Genomic DNA, 21,069 nt, shown 5'->3' with positions numbered 1-21,069 from the left:
GATATAATTTTAGCGGGAGGATAATATCTACCAATGAAAGCATCCTTACATTTAGTCCATGAATCAATACTATTCTTAGGCAAAGATAGCAACCAATCTTTAGCTTTTCCTCTTAAGGAGAAAGGAAACAATTTTAATTTAATAATGTCACCATCTACATCCTTATACTTTTGCATCTCACAAAGTTCAACAAAATTATTAAGATGGGCAGCAGCATCATCAGAACTAACACCAGAAAATTGCTCTCTCATAACAAGATTTAGTAAAGCAGGTTTAATTTCATAAAATTATGCTGTAGTAGCAGGTGGAGCAATAAGTGTGCATAAGAAATCATTATAATTTGTGCTAGTGAAGTCACACACCTTAGTGTTCTCAGGAGTACCCATTTTAACAGTAGTAAATAAAGAAAACTAAATAAAGTAAATGCAAGTAACTAATTTTTTGTGTTTTTAATATGGAGAACGCAAACAAGATAGTAAATAAAGTAAAGCAAGTAACTAATTTTTTTTGTATTTTTGATATAGAGAGCAAACAAAGCAGTAAATAAAGTAAAGTAAAGCAAGACAAAAACAAAGTAAAGAGATTGGATGTGGGAGACTCCCCTTGCAGCGTGTCTTGATCTCCCCGACAACGGCGCCAGAAATTTAGCTTGATACGCGTGAAGCACACGTCCGTTGGGAACCCCAAGTGGAAGGTGTGATGCGTACAGACAGCAAGTTTCCCTCAGTAAGAAACCAAGGTTATCGAACCAGTAGGAGTCAAGGAACACGTGAAGGTTGTTGGTGACGGAGTGTAGTGCGGCGCAACACCGGGATTTCGGCGCCAACGTGGAACCTGCACAACACAATCAAAGTACTTTGCCCCAACGTAATAGTGAGGTTGTCAATCTCACCGGCTTGCTGTAAACAAAGGATTAAATGTATAGTGTGGAAAATGATATTTGTTTGCGAAGAACGAGTAGAGAACAGAGTTTGCTGTAGATTGTATTTCAGATGTAAAAGAATGGACCGGGGTCCACAGATCACTAGTGGTGTCTCTCCGATAAGATAAATAGCATGTTGGGTGAACGAATTACAGTTGGGTAATTGACAAATAGAGAGGGCATAACAATGCACATACATATCACGATGACTACTATGAGATTTAATCGGGGCATTACGACAAAGTACATAGACCGCTATCCGAGCATGCATCTATGCCTAAAAGTCCACCTTCGAGTTAGCATCCGCACCCCTTCCGAGTATTAAGTTGCAAACAACGGACAATTGCATTAAGTATGGTGCGTAATGTAATCAACACAAATATCCTTAGACAAAGCATTGATGTTTTATCCCTAGTGGCAACAGGCACATCCACAACCTTAGAACTTTCATCACTGTCCCGCATTCAATGGAGGCATGAACCCACTATCGAGCATAAATACTCCCTCTTGGAGTTACAAGTATCAACTTGGCCAGAGCCTCTACTAGCAACGGAGAGCATTCAAGAACATAAACAACACATATATGATAGATTGATAATCAACTTGACATAGTATTCCATATTCATCGGATCCCAACAAACACAACATGTAGTATTACAAATAGACGATCTTGATCATGATAGGCAGCTCACAAGATCTAACATGATAGCACAAGAGGAGAAGACAACCATCTAGCTACTGGTATGGACCCATAGTCCATGGGTGAACTACTCACACATCAATCCGGAGGCGATCATGGTGATGAAGAGTCCTCCGGGAGATGATTCCCCTCTCCGACCAGAGGCTATCTCCTGAATCCCCCGAGATGGGATTGGCAGCGGCGTCTCTGGAAGGTTTTCCGTATCGTGGCTCTCGGTACAGGGGTTTTCGCGACGAAGGCTATAAGTAGGCGGAATGGCAGAGTCAGAGGGCTGACGAGGGGCCCACACCATAGGGCGGCGCGGCCCCCCCTTTGGCCGCGCGGCCCTATGGTGGCGGCGCCTCGTCGCCCCACTTCGTATCCTCTTCGGTCTTCTGGAAGCTTCGTGGAAAAATAAGACCCTGGGCGTTGATTTCGTCCAATTCCGAGAATATTTCCTTTGTAGGGTTTCTGAAACCAAAAACAGCAGAAACAAGAATCGGCTCTTCGGCGTCTCGTCAATAGGTTAGTGCCGGAAAATGCATAATAATGACATAAAGTGTGTATAAAACATGTGAGTATCATCATAAAAGTAACATGGAACATAAGAAATTATAGATACGTTTGAGACGTATCAGTCCCAAATATTGCCTGGCGTCCCTAGCTCATTCCCTGTGTATAGAGGCTCTATCAGGGATGCCGGACACGATTTTTACACTTGCTTTTTATTTGGAAGTCACGTTTGGGGGACGTGGCTAGGAAAGAGATCTCCTCCAAACGCGAATTTGATCCGAACGTCCCCCAAATGACCAATCCGACGCTTTTGCCGGACGCTGTTTGGGGGTTACGACTGGAGATGCTCTAAGCAGCTCGACAACGTTGTAACCTCGCCGTTTGACACCCTTGTATAATACAGTATATGTGATATACCTTCTAAGGTGTAGTAAGGTTTGGATACGTTCTCCGGCCGCGCGTAGACATTAACTGTATACACACGGCTAGGGAGCTAGCTGGAGTTAAGTTGGACAGCCATTGCATATCCATCGGGTCAACGTTGTGACAGATACCATTGCCACATGATATGAGCGCACCGGTGCATATATATCTTGTACTAGTACCCTACTAAAGCTCGCTAGGTAGGCCTCGCTGTGTATGGCACGATCAGTACACGTCTACGTACTAGTACGTCCGTAGAGCAGAGGCTTCGTGGACAGAACCATCAAAGCCCGGTCGACGATATGTACACGTATGATACGGCCGACTTCAGCGAGTCTACACGTATGTTAGTATATCTATATATCTTCGAGACCTTCGAGGTATACATAGACGTACTCCCGTCGAAGTAGCTAGTAGTACGTCCGTAGAAGTAGCTAGTACGTATGCGCTGGTCTGTTCCGAAACCGTATCCCGCTTCAGTCCACCGGCGACGTGTGATTGCGGCGGACCACATGCATCCGGCTAGGCGGACTCTCTAGTTTCTCTATACTGAACTAGTACTCCGTATTCATATGCATGACCCCTAGCCTAGCTAGTCTCGAGCAAGGCCAGATTGATCAGTCCGCCACATCGTCACTGATAATTGTTGTGCATACGAATCGATCAAAGAATAAAGTTTTAAAAGAAATTCTTCTCAGCGCGTGAGACATCCTTTTCCAGAGAATATGGACATACAAAATGCCAAATCAAAAGGTTATCTGGATCGACCTTCGAGGTAGGCAAAGCATGTGAAGGATAGATAAGACGTCAAATTATTGCACTGGCCAATTTGGCATACCGTGCCCCCTGACCCTGACACATGCATCACGCAGGTATTGGTCTATCGATCAGCTCATGTATACCCCCATTCGAGCGTCCATGGTTTTGCCAAATCTTGCCAACGACACAGAGGCCAGACCGCCAGAGCGCCATCATAACTGATGGACATATTAGGGCGGACCACACGCACCACAAACACGGTAGTTATCTGGGTGTTTGTTTTGTATATATAGATCATCATGCACCGTTGGCTTGACGTCAATTTGGGCTCTTGTGTTGATGTTATTATGGACTTTTTTTTGAAAAAAAGTAAGCCTTGGCCTTGTGTTAAATTAATAATGCTTCGACGATAGATACAAAGTACTGGAAGATTAGCTTACATGTAACACACCACAAGAAACACCACCTGCAGGTCGAAACCCTCATCCATCTGAGGTGGAGGTTGCTGGGGCGTCCTCCACACCACGAGCAGCAGCCTCCACCCCCTCGCCGCCCGCGCGGCCAAGGAGGGCAGTCCACAACACCGGCAAGCGCCCCTGCCGCCAGGGACGCCGCCCTGCCACCGTCTCATCTCAGATGCCCGATACTTCATCGGGGAAAGCACCGATCGACACCACACCCTGACTCGAGGCCGCTCCACCATGAGTAGATCGGAGCAGGAGGCGCCCACCGAGCGTCCCCGGCACCGCGAGCTCCATGCGGAGTTCCTCCACCTATTACCGCCCGGGGAGCCGAGGGACTAGATCGCCGCCGCCCCTTTCATCGGCACCACGAGCTTTGAACGGTAGCACCTCTAGGGGCGATGAGGAGGGAGGGACGGAGGGAGGGGCAGCATTGCGGAGGGTCTATGGTTTCACTCCCTCGGTCTCCTGGAGGGACGACGCCGCGACGTGAGGAAAGACGTTATTATGAACTCCTCGTCGATTCGTCAGCGTGCACTCGTTATATATATTTGGTGAAACCAGAAATACAAACCTATATGTATGTTACACGAAACCCTGGTATTGGTTTGATCTTTCTTTCGTTCAATTGCCTGTGGCGATTAAAACATTTGGACAGCAGTGATCACTAGCTTTTATTGGGCGAAAAAAATCCATGGATCTTTGTCAATCAATCATAGCAATATAAAAAATCTAAAAGATAATAAAAATTACAAATATGTTTTTTAACCACTAGACGGGCGCTAACTGCACGCAAGACACAGTCTGATCACTTAGTACAGTCATTAGTAGATGATGAGTGAGGTTTACTCTCTACTGACTTTCTTTTGCAATTCGATTTAAGCGTAGATATTTGGCTCGTGAGGATCTCACTGACAAAGCGACAGGAGTCTGCACCGGACCTGAGATCTGCTCGGATCCCAAGCGGACGCGTTTGATCGTTCACGCCAGTGTTGCTGTTCCCGTCAGAATGATTTGGCCGTTGGCCCGGTGCTTCACAAGTTCACGCATGTTTTTGTTCCTGTTCCGAGACTGGCTAGTAGCGGTTGCGTGCCGAGCGGGACAGATAAAAGGAGAGATCGAGCAAGCATGAAAATGCAACTGGTAAGTTCGCCGCCAATAATTTGATCTTGGTAAAACTTGCTTCTAGCTCCAATTCAGTTCAAGAATTCTGCTGGGTGTTTATTCATGTATGGAGTTGCACAAGATTCTCACAAATCCGTGCATATGTGTGAAGCTGCAACACTTCCTATGTTATGTTGGTAGGAGGTGATTTCGACATTCTCCGTTGGCGAGAAGATAAGAATAATAATAAGTTTAATCCTATATGGTCATTTATGTTTATTGCTATCATTGAAACTTTAGACCTTAGAAAATTTGGTATCTCGGGTAGACAATTTGCTTCGAGCTAAACGTCGTGAAAATCTCTCATATAAAAAGTCGGATCATATTCTAGCAACTGCGGAGTGGGAACATAAGTTCTCTTTAGTATCGGTCCGTGCTATAACTCGTCAAGGGTCAGACCATACACCTTTACTAATTGATACGGGTAACCAGGCACATCCGAAAATAAGGCATGTTTCTCTTTTGAGCTCTCTTGGTTACGGTATGTTGACATCTATGATTTGGTGGCAGCAGAATGGATGTTCTATCCGATGGTGATACACCAATTCAGCGTTGGCAGAATAAAATTAGATACCTTCATCGGCCCCTAAAAGGATGGGAAAAAATTTAAGCCGTAAGTGTAAAGAGTACAAAAAGATATTATTGGCTATAATTGAGGAGTTGCACCTCAAAGCTGTGTTGTGAAGTGTATATGTGGATTGCCTAGCCCTTTTCCATCAGTTCGGACTTTTGGTTCAAGTGGCTAGTGCATGAAGCTAAACATGGTATCAGAGCAAAATTGATCCTCCTCCTCTAGTCGTACGGCCGACGTTCAAGCTTGTTCCGGCCGATCAGTTCTCCGCTCCGGCCCGATTCGCCCGACGTCCTCTGCTGCTTGACCCGCGCGACCCGAGGCCGCCCGATTCTGCTGCGTGCGTGGCTTGGCTTCGATCTCCTCTGCTCCGCGAGGCCGCCCGATTCCGCTGCGTGCGTGGCTTGGCTTCGATTCCGCCCGATTCCGCCGGCCCGTTCTCATCGCGTGAGGCCGCCCGCATCAGATCGCCCGCGTGAGTCCTCCGTCCAACCTCTCCACGTTCTGCGCGTGCTGCTCCTATTGCGTGCGTGGCTTGGCTTCCCAGGCGCCCAGGCGTGCTGCTCCTTCCTTCGATCTTCCGCGTGCTGCTCCTTCCTTCGATCTTCCCAGGCGCCCGATCTCCCTGGTCGGTTGACTTTCGTCTGAGAAAAAAAAAAAGCAAAAAAAAAGCAAAAAAAAAAAAGCAAAAAAAAAAAAAAAGCTATGTCTTCCGCTGATCCCGCCCCTTCTTTGGGCCCACCTTCGGTACTTGGTATTTGTCCGCTGCCTCCGTTCGGACTTTTGGTTCAAGTGGCTAGTGCATGAAGCTTAACATGGTATCAGAGCCCCAGGTCTCGAGTTCAAATCCTGGTTTTCGCAATTAAGCCTAAAAATTGCTGTTGCCCCCCTCTTTAGCCACCGCTGTTTCGGTGTGCTCTTCTTCTTTCACGTGTTGACTTTCTCTTCTCCCGTCACACGCGAGTGGGGTGTTGTGAAGTGTATATGTGGATTGCCTAGCCCTTTTCCATCGGTTCGGACTTTTGGTTCAAGTGGCTAGTGCATGAAGCTAAACAAGCTGAAGTGCAACCTCTCACCGCGCCTGAAAGAGATGATGTGCTGGATGAAAATGAGCGTGTAACTAAGCTCAAACGTGATGAGGATTTCAAATGGGCTCAACGGGCTATGATTAAACATGTTCAAGAAAGGGGAATGACTACTAATATTTTTATCTAATTGCAAACAGGAAGCACCAAAATAAGAAAAAAAAATCAGTTAGCACATATGAAGGAACCATGGCGAGTGAGGAGAATCTAAAGGTCTATATCACATAATATAATAAAAAATTACTTGGGGTGTTGGTTCCCAATAATTACTTGTTGCTAGCTTTTAAACAAGTCCGAGTTCATCAAAAATGGAGTTCGTATGATCTACTATTACGTTTTCGAGTTTGGACGTTTTTACCTGTTCTTAGTTTGGAGAGGTTTCACTTATAAAATTGTGTAAAAATATCATGTGATGATTCTTGATATTTCCAAAAAAAGATTTATTTCGTCTCAATCAAAGTTTGGAAACTTTTTGAAAGTTTAGTTCTTTTGAGAAAACTACAGTTCAAGGGGTTCTGGCAAATTCGGCGCCAAAACCGGCGGTGCCGGTTTCCCTGCCAAAAATTCCCGGTGTCGACGGATTGCTCCAGTAGTGAAGAAAGGCAAATCAGTGAGACATTACGGCGAAACCAGAATTGTTCCGACATGTCGGTTTGAAACCGTCGAGGAAACCAGCGCGGTGGTCTCAGAACGTCCCAGCCTTGTGCGCTGCAGAGAAGCGGCGTGGGTTTCGGTTAGCCGGTTTGCTCGTTGTACTATTCCAGCAAGAGGGCTAGCGTCGTTGACTTAATCGTCGGTTTGGGCTAGAGAAATTCCGCTAATGGCTATTTTTCCTCCTTGAACTATAAATAGCCCTTCTTACTCCTTGAGGAGGCAAAGTAAACCATTACACTTTCTCTCTCTCATACTCCATTGTTGAACCTTAAAAGTTTTCTTCATGTCAATTCCCTCCTATGATTCTCGTATCTTCTTGAGGGATTTGGAAGAGCATGCCTAGATCTGCAATCTACACAAATCAATTCTTCCTCTAAGTGGTGGTGGGGGGGACTCTTAGGATCTAGATCTTGGAATCATTTGTTGATTTCCTCTATTGTTCTTCCTTTCTAGTTCCTCCATATCATTTGTTTCTTTGGTGGGATTTGAGTGTCAAATATTAAGTGTTGAAATCTCCATTACGATTAGTTCGAGCGAGAGACCATGAGATTGTTACTCTTGGAGAGTGATCTCCTAGTTGGTCTGGCAGCTGGTGCTCCGGTGACTTCTTCATGGAAGATTGTGAAGACACTCGGTCTTCTCCTTCGTGGATCTTGTGAAGTGATCGTGGAGCTTGCCATCTCCGAAGTGGTGGAAAAGATAGCCATAAAGGAAAGGTATTTGTCCTTCATTGTATTAGCTTGGAGAAGAAGGTGAACCTTCGTGGAATTTGAGAGACCTCTGTGGTAACCCGCATCTCTCCAACGTGACGTACCTTACTTCGTGGGAGGAAACACGGGAATACATCTTCGTCTCCATGTGCCTCGGTTAACTCTATACCCGAGTTTACTTCCTTGTGACAGCCATCGTGCTAGAAGTACCTTCATCTTGATATCACTTGTGTTACGTACATCTTTTTTTTCGAAATGGGGTGATCCCCGGCCTCTGCATCGGTTGATGCACACAACCTTTGTGTTACATACATCTTGTGACTATCTTTATTATCTTAAGTTGTTGTTGTACTTAGTTGATCCTAGCATATTTAGGTTTTGTGCTTGTAAAATAAATGTTAGTTTAATTTCGTATTTTTACAAGCTAAATTTGTAATAGTTTTTAAAACGCATATTCACCCCCTCTAGGTGACATTTCGTTCTTTCAGTGTTAATTCCTTAGCTTGTTGAGGGAGGCATCTTGATCCTACAATATGTGGGTGACATAATTATTTTCATGGAACACGACTTCTAGAAATCTTATAACGTAAAATGATTTTGATCATTTTTAATAGTTATCATGGTGTAAAATTAGTCTCCACAAAAGTGATATTTTCTATTCGGAGAAATTAAAGCTGGAGAACAATAGTATAAGCTCGTTGTGAATTTGGTTGCTCACCTTTTAGGTATCTTGCTATACCAATCCACCATGTGAAACTCCGTAATTCAAAATGGAATCCTCTAGAAAGTTGTTTCGCAAGGAAACTTAGTTGCTATCAAGATAAGTTGCTCCCATATTGAGATCGACTGGCACTACAACAGAACATAGCTTTCGTAACACACACTTGTGTTACTATAGGTCCAAAAAGGTGTTACAAGGCCATCTAGTAACAGATTTTCAAATGTGTTACGTTAGGCCGTGTTACTAGGAGGTCTCGGTTGTCACACATAATAGACATTCCTATAGGTCATATAGTCTGTTACAATTTTACTATAGTAACATGTATAATACGTGTTACAACATATGCTAGTGACACGTTTTTATACCTATAGTAACACCAGTTGTAACATATGTTTATAGATGTAGTAACATATGCAGTAACATACTTTTGTACCTACAGTAACAAAGTTGGTAACACATCTTTCTAAATACTGTAACACAATAATTGATGACTACCAATCAATCTAGTAAAACATTTGTGTAAATAAAGTAACACTATTTACATCACACTATATTTGTATTACTAAAATATAATGATTGCAATACATGGTTGATGACACATTTTTCATAGTATGCATTGTATTAACGAGTTCCATCCAGTGCTAGAATTACAAGAAATAGCCTTTTCCCACGGACCATCTGAATAAAGTTTGCTTTGCTATAGCCATTATATAGTAGAAAAGGGGTTACCAAAGTACATATATATACATTGTTTCAGATTGTACATGAGAATATGGTACTATACTTCTAAATACAAGAAACTATTCAACCAACAAACAACGCCACACTTCTTCATAACAAAACAATCCAGCTGTCTGCACACACCAAGTAGAGGAGGGTCCAGTGAAATAGAAAGCCTGCACACATAGCAAAAATTGCTTTGTTCAAGAGTCTTATATTCATAGGTAGCATTCTGCATCACTATGTTTGAACTATAATTAATCATGAGATTAAATCTCGAGAAAGTTTAGCATACAAACAATGAAGCAACACCAACAAATTGTAGCATATGCAGTTGACAGAATAACATGTTACTTCAGTTGAAGTACCAATTTTTCCTTGCCCTTGGTAACTTCAACTGCCTGCTAGTAGACTGGACAACTAGACAAGGTATACGTAATGCAGGATAACGTTCAAAGCTTTAGAATATTTGGATAAGAGCAAGATAGTTTAGCAAGTTCAACATACTGCTTGACTATATATGGAGCAGATTCTACAGCCTGAGATGGAAATTATGAACATCTTGCAATATAGAACAGTTTACTTGACCTCTAAATACTGTGAGGAAACCACATAAACAAATAATCGTTGAAGCACAAAAGATAGATACCTATTTTCAGCATGTTGCAGTCAAGATCAGGTTTTAGCTAATTTACGTCCTTCCTACAATATGATTTACAGTGGTTCCTCTAATCACTCAAAGACAGTGTGGTCTTTCTATAAAAAAAAAATCATATTTGGCTGTGTACAACATGCACTGCAATATATAAAAAATGATCCCCTGTAATTGTTCACGTAGCTAAGCAATATGTCCCATTTATCTGCATGGAGAGAGATACCAGCATTGGCAATGCCTAATTCCATTCCCTACTTCTCAACACTTTCGTCAATCTGCATAAACAGTGAATTAATGGTGCTCTGCATAGGTATGACTTATATAGAATAACAAATGAACTAGTTAATATCTCCTAAAAATACGGTGAACTACCTGAAGATCGCAGCACTGGAGAGTCATGTGAAGTACGGTGGAATAATTGTGCTCGTTTCCTGGTACAAAACTAGAACAAGTCATCTCTGAAGCTGCCATCAGAAAGGTGTTAAGAACAGACTTTTACAAACTAAGAATAAGTATGCTTTTTAACAGCCAACAGAATCTAGAATATCCACTATGCTCCACGTGATGCCTTTCAGTACGTATAAACTTACCTTCAACGAATCCAAATGCTTGCCATGGTTTCCTTATTGGTACTGTTTATTCATTCAGCAAGAGAAATGACAGCAAAGCTAGCAAACACACAGTATACTAATCTGAAGATTAGCAGAGAATTCGAAAGCACATGTCAGAATAGATGATATCAATTTGATTTAGCACCAATAGTAGCAATTTATGATTCGTAGAAGGCGGACTTACATTTCTGTCCATTTCCTGAACTCGGGCGATGGGGATGGCCACGCAGCCAGATGAAAGACCACCTCTGTCCCTGCATAGGAGGCACAGAGCAGCAACATACGGACCCCTATTCCGACGACCTCTCAATGCTGCTCGTGTCAGTGTTCGAATCTCGTGGTGCCAAGGATTAAAAGAGAAGCAACGTGCAACAGCAGATCGACAAGAAGGCACAGAAAACGAATCGAACTCGCAGAATTGCCGATGGGTCTGGTAGAGATCTGAAGCCCCATTAAATCTTGGCATCGATGAAGGCCAGCACCTCCTCGCGACCGATGCCGCCTTCCTCGCCAATACATGCGCCGCCGGCGTGCCGTCTCCACAGATCAGGGCCTTGGTTGTTTAGGAAGAGGAAGGCACGTTCATCTGGGCTGCGCTGGTAGGAGAGGATGGTGGCGGCACACGAGAATGCAACTGACAAGGTTGAGAGGAGAGTGAGGAGGCGGGCGCCGCCGACGGGAAGGGGGATTGGGGAAGGAGGGGTGTTCAGAAAAATGAGGGCCGGGGGCGCGGGACAAGGGGAGACTTGCGGGCGGTGTGGAGTTAAAAGGGGATCTAAAATTTTGTGAATTTTTTACTCCCGCGTAATGCTCAGAATTTTGCATCTCCGCGCGCTGTGGGCTTCATATTTTTTACACTTCGGTTTATTGTTCGTGGGTGGCTGCTACTGGGACCAACTTTACGTTGGGCAGGTGCGACATGTAAGGCATAAAGACATGGCCTGTTTCGGTACGCACTTTAATGGTTGCGACTCCTAACCAGTATTTTATAACGTGCAGACCATGATCAAAGAAGGAAAATTCTGAATGGACTTTGAAAAATCATAGATAATTCATATTCAAGTCAAAGATAAATACAATAAAACAGAAAAATACTTCTATACCTATTATGGGTATTAAGGTATGCGTGTTGTGCTTGCTTTTCATTTTCTATTTTTGTCTTATGTTATTTTCCTTGGTATATATTATGGTTATGGATATTAAAGTATGCATCCACGATTTTGCTTGGATGTTTAATCTAATTTTATTGTATTTAATATTTATTAATACTATTGAGTTTTTACATATAAAAATCGATTCACAACTCCCTTGACTTATTTGGGCTGAAATTTTTAGGAACCCACATTATTTCTCTCTATGCTTTCTTAATCGGTTTAGTTAAATCTAAGGACATCTCTAACGGACGATGCATTTTGCACACAATTTGTGTCCCTTTCAATCCATTTATGTCAGCGCGGACACATCGGTTAGTTTGCGTTGGGCCACTTAGTTGGCAATTTCCCTATTTTTTGTCCACCCGAACGCACACGACCGCTTTACGTTATTTTGCATCGGGCCGTTGGAGATACCCTAAAGCCATTAACCCATTTGTTGTGGGAAAAATAAAGCAGTTCGTTACTTTGTGTCGAATCGTGGGCCAACATCCCAACATCACCTTCAACCTGTTTGAATAATAAAAAACGCTATCACCCTATAAATGTTTGCCCATTCTCTTGGCTAGCTCGTGTGCTCATAGTTGACTCGTCGTGTATTATATACCCCTAGTAAGCACCGATTTAGAGTTGGTGGAATAATTTGTCTTGACTAACGGTGTGGTTGTTGACGCGTGGATGGTATGTTTTATGATATCGTGATTTATGGATGCCATTGATGCATTTGTTTCCATTTCCCCTACTAAAAATTGTAACACTACTAGCACATGATTATGTGTTACCATAATCATGGTTTGTAACACATCAGATGTAACAAAATTTATATGTTACTCACGTACTATAATTGTAACACATTTTCATATTCTACCTTGCATGTGTTACCATCTACCCTTGCAACACAAATGATATGTTACCGACATATCACTAGTAACACATTTTTCCATGTGTTACATGATTGTGTTACTTAAACTCTGTTTTGTTGTAGTGTGGTTTTGATTAATCAGGATGTGACCTACTTTCCAATATTGATGTTATCATTCTTCGAGATACCTAAAGGAGTGAGAAAAATGTTAGACCTTTTCAGTTCGAGGCTTTTTTTTTTGGCAAAGTGATGATACTAAAAAGAACTAAATAATAAATGTTTCATCAATAATTGGTTGTTTGAACTACTTAGTGAGGATGGTGTATGGAAGGAGGTGTTGCACACACAAAAAAACCCTCAAGAATAACGTCACAAGTTCAAGCTAAAGCCACTCACCATTCTAAAAAGACATCATGCGTGTTAAAGAGGAGTTCTTTAATAGATGCTTTTTTCTAAATTGGTAAGGGTACTCGGTTTTGGGAGTTCTTTAATAGATGATTTTTTTCCTAAATTGGTAAGGGTACTATGTTTTGGGAGTATACTTGACTTAGGGAAATCCCTCTTGGTCAACAGTATATATCTCTATACAATGTTGTTCAATGGAAAGATGTTTTGGTTGCCTTCTTGTTCATGTACCTTTAAATATTTGATTGTGAAGGAGTACACTAACTAGTAATAAGTGGACTAGATGGTTGCATTTATCATGTCAAAAAATGGTTTCATTTATGCGAGAGTTTAATGATGGTAAATTCATCCAATGAGGCATGTTGATTTACATGGAAGCATACAATCGGAGGGTCTTTACGGTTAAATCAATGTATGTGAACTTTATGAACGATCACACTAAATTCATCTGTACGTACTTTTGGAAACTAAACACGTAATTCTTTCATGTCCATTCCTTGCATTGTGTGATCTAAGCTATATATATATCTTAAAATATTCCTCTTCCATATTGAAACATCATCAGTATGTTTGGAAATTGGTTAGGTACTAATAAGAATGACAAGGCTAGAATAAATGTTGGTGTTTCAACTTTACATTGCTCCTTTTGGACATGTAGAAATCTTGTTGTTTTAAACAAGACAAGAGGTACCAATTTTGCAGTTAATCCATTTTGCCGTGCACTAGATTCAGTTATGGTATTTCCTTCTCTCGCCGGATCAACGGGAGCCTATGGTTATTGGATGCAATCGGTTATTGATGGTTTCTCGGGATATCTATAACCTGGCGGGTGGCATACTATAAGACCACAAGATGGATATTTCTATATGTCATTATTTTTTCGTTGGTTGATATTTATATCAACCTTATATGATCCTTGACTCGTACTTACATGATTCTAGAACTCATTAATATAAAGGGCTATGTACATCACTCGGTGCAGAGGTTGGGATGTTTACCCCCCATTTTGAATTTTTTTACGAATAATCTCAAACTCTACTTTACCCTAAATAATAATTAATGGGAAAACATTAGCCATAAACCGGTTGTAGCTACAGTCGGTTTGAATTCTTACACAGGATGAGTGGTCCCCAGGTCACCGCTGCAAAAATCTTGTTTGTTGCAAAATCAAATATCAAATGTAACATTTTTTGGTGTGTATGTAGCACTTTTTTAGGAAACATTTTTGCGATATTTCAAACATGCCCATGTAGTAAAAATAATACAGTATGTAGCAAATCCATATTTGTTTGCAGGAAAATATAAAAATTGTGTCACAGTCCACAACAAAATAAACCAATTTATCCAATATTTGTGCCTAACTCATCCAACATTTGCAAGAACGTGTAACATTGGAGCGAAATCACTCTACCATACACACATGAATCTTTGTAGCATTTTACCTGTGGTAAAAAAAACAAAAATGATGCATAAATGTAGAAAAATGCAACATCATAGGAAACATCGTTAAAATCTCCAAAACTTACATTCGTCATCGTCCATATAGACACCACCATGGCTGATTTGATCTCGCTGGCAACAAATCCATTGCCCTAGAGACCCGTCGGAGCCGGATCGGGTGAATCCCCGGCCCATCCACTTATGCAGCGTCTGTCTTCTCCAAGTCCGGCATGTGGGCAACTCGTTGGCGGTGACCTCCATGGCGAGCTCGCCGGTGCCACGTGAAGAGAATGGAGCAGCCGGTATCCATGGCTACCTTTGGAGATTTATTTGGCTTCTGTTTGCTGCCCAAAGCTGGGCTCTGTGGAAAATCCGTAACAAATTCTCGATTGAGGGAATTTTCCCGAAACAGCCAGCTGATTGTGTGTTCAAATCTACCATCTTACTGCAGCAATGGCGACCTCTTGCAAGAAATAAGGACTGTGTGTTCAAATCTACCATCTTACTGCAGCAATGGCGACCTCTTGCAAGAAATAAGGACGTGGAGCTGGTGGAAGGCATGATTTCCCTGATGAAGACCCTCTTCCTTCAAACCTACACACCAGCGGTGGCCCCTGTCTGAAGTGTTACTTTGATCTTCCTAGTTTATATGTTCTAGCTGGAACTCCTCATGTTGTTTTTCCCGCTCATGCATGACATCTATCTATCTTGTATTCCTTGTGCGGAACGGTGTGGTTTGGTGTTGCGTTGTATCGTCTTAAACCTGGTTGTGGTCTTATTAATTTAAGGCTGGGCATATAATGCCTGTTATCTAAAAAACCTCTCCGCGAGCATCAGTGCATCACGGTGCTCTACCCATGGGCATGTTGTGGCGGCCGGCTAGCGGCGGCGGGAGCTGAGCAAGGGAGGAGCAGGGGAGCGCGTGGGGCGCGCGGTGCCACGAGCTAGAGGGAAGTTGTATCTACCGCCGGTTGTAAGATAAAGTTTTCCTAATTAACGATGGTGGCCTACTTTTTCAACAAAACAACAGCGTCGTAGCAATGGATTCAATAATCCTAGACCTACGGACTGTTTTGGCTACAAAAGCACGTACGGACTGACGTGGAGCAAATCTATTGGTTCTGTTTGGATTACGTGCGTGAAAATAGGATCTCTCTTTCCTAGCTGCTGTGCACAGGTGAGTCCGTAGATGATTTCCGTAAGTGATTTCCGTAGGTGTAGCATTACATTGTTACTGACTCGTACTGAAAACGTCTGAACATCGTACGTGCAAATATTGTTTTAGTTTTGCTGTATGAACATGTTAACCCAACGAACATTCTTTCGCCAGGCAGGAGAGTGCGCGCCTATGTCAAGATAAGACCGTAATGAATAAGCTCTCGCCTAGCCCGCAAGATCAGCTCTCTCTGCTCCCTACCTATATATGTTCACACACACCCTTTTGATCGACCCAGAGTCCAGACACACACATGACGCATACGCACTGAAAGACATCGCATTGGTACACTAGCTCCCTTGTTGCCTAGCGCAGTACTGAAACTGAGCGTTGAGAGCTGGGCGGTACTCGGTGCAGTACGCCAGTACCCGTCTCCTCTCCTCTCCTCTCATATCTCCTCCTGAGAAGGATAGACCTCTCCAGCTATAATCAGAGGATAACTTGGGAGAGCCGATACACATCGAGATGGAGCATGTTGCGAGGTTCTTCTTCGGGGTCTGCGGTGAGCCATGGCCGATGTCCTTCTCGCTGATCCCTGTATCTTTGGCTTTTGTTTCTTCTTCTTTTCATGGATTGCTCTAATTGCTATTATTTTCTTTTTTGTCAGGCAATGTCATTGCTCTGTTCCTCTTCCTGTCTCCGGTGTAAGTACTCCTTAATTTGGTGCAGCGCCTACTTAATTCTCTCGGGTTTCTTCGTGATCTGTTGTGGTTGTCGAGGGGCAGTTCTTAGAAATTATCGGCCTCTCCCAGTAAAAAAAGGTTGCAGATTCTTTGGTGCTCGCAGAAAGTTCGAATCTGAGTGCTCATACCTTCTAGAAACTGGCTATCTCATGCCACAGTGTCAATTGTTATCATTCCCCCCCCCCCCCCCAAAAGCTTCGAACTCCATCTGTAAACGCTACTGCATTTTCCCGCCTTCGCTATTCTTTCTTCTGACGGGTAAGAAATTCCGCGTGCGCTGTGCTGTGTTGCAGGGTCACCTTCTGGAGGATCATCAAGAGGAAATCGACGGAGGACTTCTCCGGCGTGCCATACAACATGACGCTGCTCAACTGCCTCCTATCGGCATGGTAACTAACCCTCTCCCAAGTCCCAACACTAGAGCTTCACAGTGGTCTTGCTCACTCAACTGCCTACTAGTAGCAACACAGCCTCGGCATGACTAGTTCTTCTTCCATGCCTTTCGTGTTTCTTCCCAACCATATTGTGTTAAATCTTGTTTCATATGTTTTCAGACATGCACGTGTCAAACAGAGCAGCTTAATTTACAGTAAAACTTCATGCTTACTTACATGTTGCAAGGCAGCACAGGTCACTAGGATTTGATTTGCTCTCGAGATTCTTAGTCAAACATGTTTTTCAAACAGAGCCTCGTGCCTCTTTAGATTCTAGCAATATTGAGCATGTGAGTGAATAGTCTAAATTAACCCTTCGTGTAGATAGTTTCAGGGTGTAGCTAGAATTAGCTTAATTCTCAGCTAAGTGATATCATCCATAATTTTAAATTATATGAATAAATTTTATTCTATGAGTACAGTTTGCAACTGAAACTACAATTTAACTTGTGACTGAAAAATCTTAGTTACGACTCGACTTGCAACTTCATTTGCAAATCATAAGATGCACCATGATGCAGATCGGTCAGTTTTAAACTTGAGAGATGAGAAATAGCAATTTGGATAGTTTTACGTGCAGAAGAAACACGGCAGCTGATGGAATGCGTTGGCTCCTACCGTAGCCACTGACCAAATTCGTCGGTTGATGGATGCTAGCCTTGGACCCCGCTTGCAGCGCTGTGACGTACAGTGACCTATACTGCTACAGAACCCCCAAAACATTTGTGTGTCACGGCTCGTGGACAGCCACTCTGGCCTGTCGGCATTTTTTTTTTTTTGATTAAAAGGGGCCACACGGCCCCCAATTTCATTAAAGAAATTGGAGTCCGTTATACAACAAAACAAAAACGGATACTCCAGCAGGAACCTCTGCTACTCAACACACCACTACCACACAGGAAATCTAAAGCCGGAGCAAAAAGACTAAAACTTATTACAACTTCTCTCTTTTTTAGGAACTAAGGTCTAAGTCTTTTCATTAGGAGCACATAGAGAGACTCCAGGGGGTAGACAGTAACAAAGACATGCAAACACATAGTCGAAATCCATCAACCGTCGCAGATTCTTCCTGTTACAGGAGCCCATCCGTGTCTCCTCCCAAAAACTTCTTTTGCAATTCTTCGCATCCGCTCAGCCACCCGCGGCACGGTTCTTCTGACCTTTTCTTTCTGAAGAATGTTCCAATCATCCAAGAGACGACACATGGAGAAGATAACATCAGTAGGGTTATTAGGCATCTTCCTTTGAAAACAAGAGGAATTTCTTGTTTTCCATAAATTCCAAAGTAAAGCCGTAGTACCTAACATGACCACTACTCTATCCACACCAAAAAATTCCTGTAACCAATTCTGGCAAAGATCATAAAAGTTCTCAGGATTCCTCTCTATCCCTAAAGCACAACTTGCTACACTCCAATTAAATCTCGCCAAGGGACACTCAAAGAACAAATGATTGATACTTTCATTACCACCACAAAACTAAGATACTCCCTTTCCAGCCTTTCTTAGCCAAGTTATTCTTGGTTAAGATTCTATCCTTCACAATTAGCCAAATAAAAGCTTTGACTTTAAGAGGTATTTTCATCCTCCAAATCATTTTGTACGGGAATAAAATACGTCGAGCTATCAAATAAGTGTAAAGAGATTTAACTGAAAAAGCCCCAGATTTGGTTAAAGTCCAGCTAACTCTATCAGGTTCCTCGGTTAGATTAGTTCTTCTACAAATATCTAAAATCTTGTTCCACATTTCTAGGGATTCGCCATATAAACATCTTCTAAAACGAATGCAATTAAACTCTTGAGCAAACACCTTAGCTACTGTAATCTCATGAGTAAAAGTCAAATTATAAATCCTTGGAAAGACCACACACAATGGTTGTTCTCCAACCCACACGTCTTCCCAAAATCTTGTTTTACACCCATCTCCCAGAATCCTTTTACAGCAGCTATAAAAAATATGCTTAACTCCCATCAATCCGGACCAAAACTGCGAACATCCTATGTATTTTCTATCCTGAGTAAGGGTTCCTTTTTTCAAATACTTAAACTTTAGTACCTTCTGCCAAGTCCCTTCTTCATTCTCTAAGCGCCACAGCCATTTACAAAGAAGACTTATATTTTTAACATCTAAATTAGTAAGACCCAGGATTTATAATTTGACTAAAGTTCAAATTAGTAACATCTAAATTAGTAAGGCCTGTCGGCATTTGCCAGCCAGGCAAAGACATATCTTCAAGTTCAAGTGTTTCTACTTTCCACCTCGATTGTGATCGATTTAGGTGTGTTTGGTAGGTCGGTAAGAAGTATCATCTGCGAGTTGGATTCTTGGCAGGTTAGTTTAGCCAAAGTCCAAACCAAACCACAGATTTGCAGAAGAGCGTGGTCTCGTTCCTATGCATCAACTTGATTTAGTGTTCTCGCAGATTCAGGTAAAATGTAGGCTAAAACATGTCTAAGTTTATTTAACCTGTGACAAGTATTTGAAATAGTTCTTGGCTTCTTGCACAGACAAGCTAACACAATAATACAACTGAAGCATCTGTGAAAGTGAAATTGATGAATCGATTCACCAATCACCACACACTGAGGAAAAATGTCTCTAAATGGGGTTGAGCGCAGGTACGGTCTGCCGTTCGTGTCCCCGAACAACATCCTGGTGACGACGATCAACGGGACGGGGTCGGCGATCGAGATCATCTACGTGGTGATCTTCCTCATCTACGCGGAGCGCAAGTCCAGGCACCGGATGCTGGGACTCCTGGGCGTCGTCACCACCATCTTCACCACGGTGGTGCTGGTCTCCCTGCTGGCGCTCCACGGCAAGGGCCGCAAGGTCTTCTGCGGCCTCGCCGCCACCGTCTTCTCCATCTGCATGTACGCGTCGCCGCTCTCCATCATGGTACGTACGTCGATCGTCTCGCAATTCTGGGTGCTCGCATGATAGTAATTCATCTAGTTTCTTTGCATGCGTTGTTAACTCTGTCCGGTGCAGAGGCTGGTGGTGAAGACGAAGAGCGTGGAGTTCATGCCGTTCCTGCTGTCCCTCTCCGTCTTCCTCTGCGGCACCTCATGGTTCATCTACGGCTTGCTCGGCCTCGACCCATTTATCTACGTACGTGCTACTACTTTCCATACCCTGACAATCCAAGATCCGATCGAAATGTTTGTTGTTCGGGTCTGATCCTGATCCATCCATCCATATCGTGCTGGCGGATGGGTACTTGCAAACAACTGCACGGCCGATATGCAGCTGTAGCCATTGAATGCTCCTAGTCCCTTGTGTTGGCGTGCGTGCCCACCACCAGCGCGACATGCCGATGGCGCTAGTGGTAGGAGCATGGGTTAATCAAAGAGAAGCTGACATATATGTGCGTGTGCGTGTAGATCCCCAACGGGTGCGGGAGCTTCCTGGGCCTGGTGCAGCTCATCCTCTACGCCATCTACCGGAAGAACAAAGGCCCCGCCGCCGCACCAGCCGGCAAGGGTGACCCCGCAGAAACGGTCGACGAGGTGGAGGACGCCAAGAAAGCAGCCGCCACGGTGGAGATGGCAGAGGCCAAGATCAAGGTCGCCGACACTGTCGCCGCCGACGAGGCGGCCGTCGCAGCCCAGGTGTAGCCGTCGCAGAACCAATGGACGTACGGGACGTTAGCAGCATAAGGACGCTGCTCAATTAAGTAGTCGTTGTTAAGCAGATTGCTGGCTTTGTTCTGTTGATTTGTTTCTTGGCTTGGTACATTTGCCGCAAGCTGTGCGTAGCTCTCTTCCCGAAGGCCAAACTAAGATGTACTATGATATGATGGGCCATGGCAGGGAGAATGACGCTGCATGAACTGTACGCTAAGCTGTATTTGCAAGTGTGAAGTTCTTGCTTCTTCTCTGCCATGCCGTTTGCGTACTGTGCTTTGTTCTCACAAAATCAGTCTTTTGTCGTCCTAGCAAAGTGGAGTGGCATATGTCCTCCAAAGGACCAAGGTGGTTTGAAATACATGATGTGGAGGCCAAAACCACCGGTTTACTCAATAAATAGCCGTTGAAACTTCTTACTACCTCAATATCGGTTTACAAGGGTATTACGCATTTCGAGAAACAACTTTGACTATAAATTTGGTCAACAAAATATAAGATATAGGCCATAAAAATTATACCATTGGATTGGTATTTAAAAGAAATTTCTAATAGTATAATTTTTGTGATGTATATATCTTACGTTTTGTTGAGCTTTTTTTTT

At 43.1% G+C, this 21,069-nt stretch overlaps 1 protein-coding gene across 1 annotated transcript; it reads left to right on the top strand.

The window, feature by feature from the left end:
* The first annotated feature begins 15,958 nt into the window (after positions 1-15,958).
* Positions 15,959-20,723, top strand: LOC124665183 (bidirectional sugar transporter SWEET1a-like). The gene is made up of 6 exons (XM_047202587.1): positions 15,959-16,224; positions 16,330-16,366; positions 16,699-16,794; positions 19,458-19,737; positions 19,831-19,950; positions 20,223-20,723. The coding sequence occupies exons 1-6, from the start codon at positions 16,188-16,190 to the stop codon at positions 20,454-20,456; spliced, it is 804 nt and encodes a 267-aa protein (XP_047058543.1). The 5' UTR covers positions 15,959-16,187; the 3' UTR covers positions 20,457-20,723.
* The last annotated feature ends 346 nt before the right edge of the window (positions 20,724-21,069 follow it).

This window comes from Lolium rigidum, chromosome 6, assembly GCF_022539505.1.
Source record: "Lolium rigidum isolate FL_2022 chromosome 6, APGP_CSIRO_Lrig_0.1, whole genome shotgun sequence".
NCBI lineage: Eukaryota > Viridiplantae > Streptophyta > Magnoliopsida > Poales > Poaceae > Lolium > Lolium rigidum.
The sequence above is the reverse complement of the archived record's forward strand: the minus strand, read 5'-3'. Positions and strand labels throughout refer to the sequence as shown.

Excerpts from the sequence above, each read along its gene's own strand:
- LOC124665183 (XM_047202587.1), top strand. The coding sequence starts at position 16,188 with ATGGAGCATGTTGCGAGGTTCTTCTTCGGGGTCTGCG. Across the intron at positions 16,225-16,329 it reads GTTCTTCTTCGGGGTCTGCG|GCAATGTCATTGCTCTGTTC; the intron begins GTGAGCCATGGC and ends CTTTTTTGTCAG. Across the intron at positions 16,795-19,457 it reads AACTGCCTCCTATCGGCATG|GTACGGTCTGCCGTTCGTGT; the intron begins GTAACTAACCCT and ends GGTTGAGCGCAG.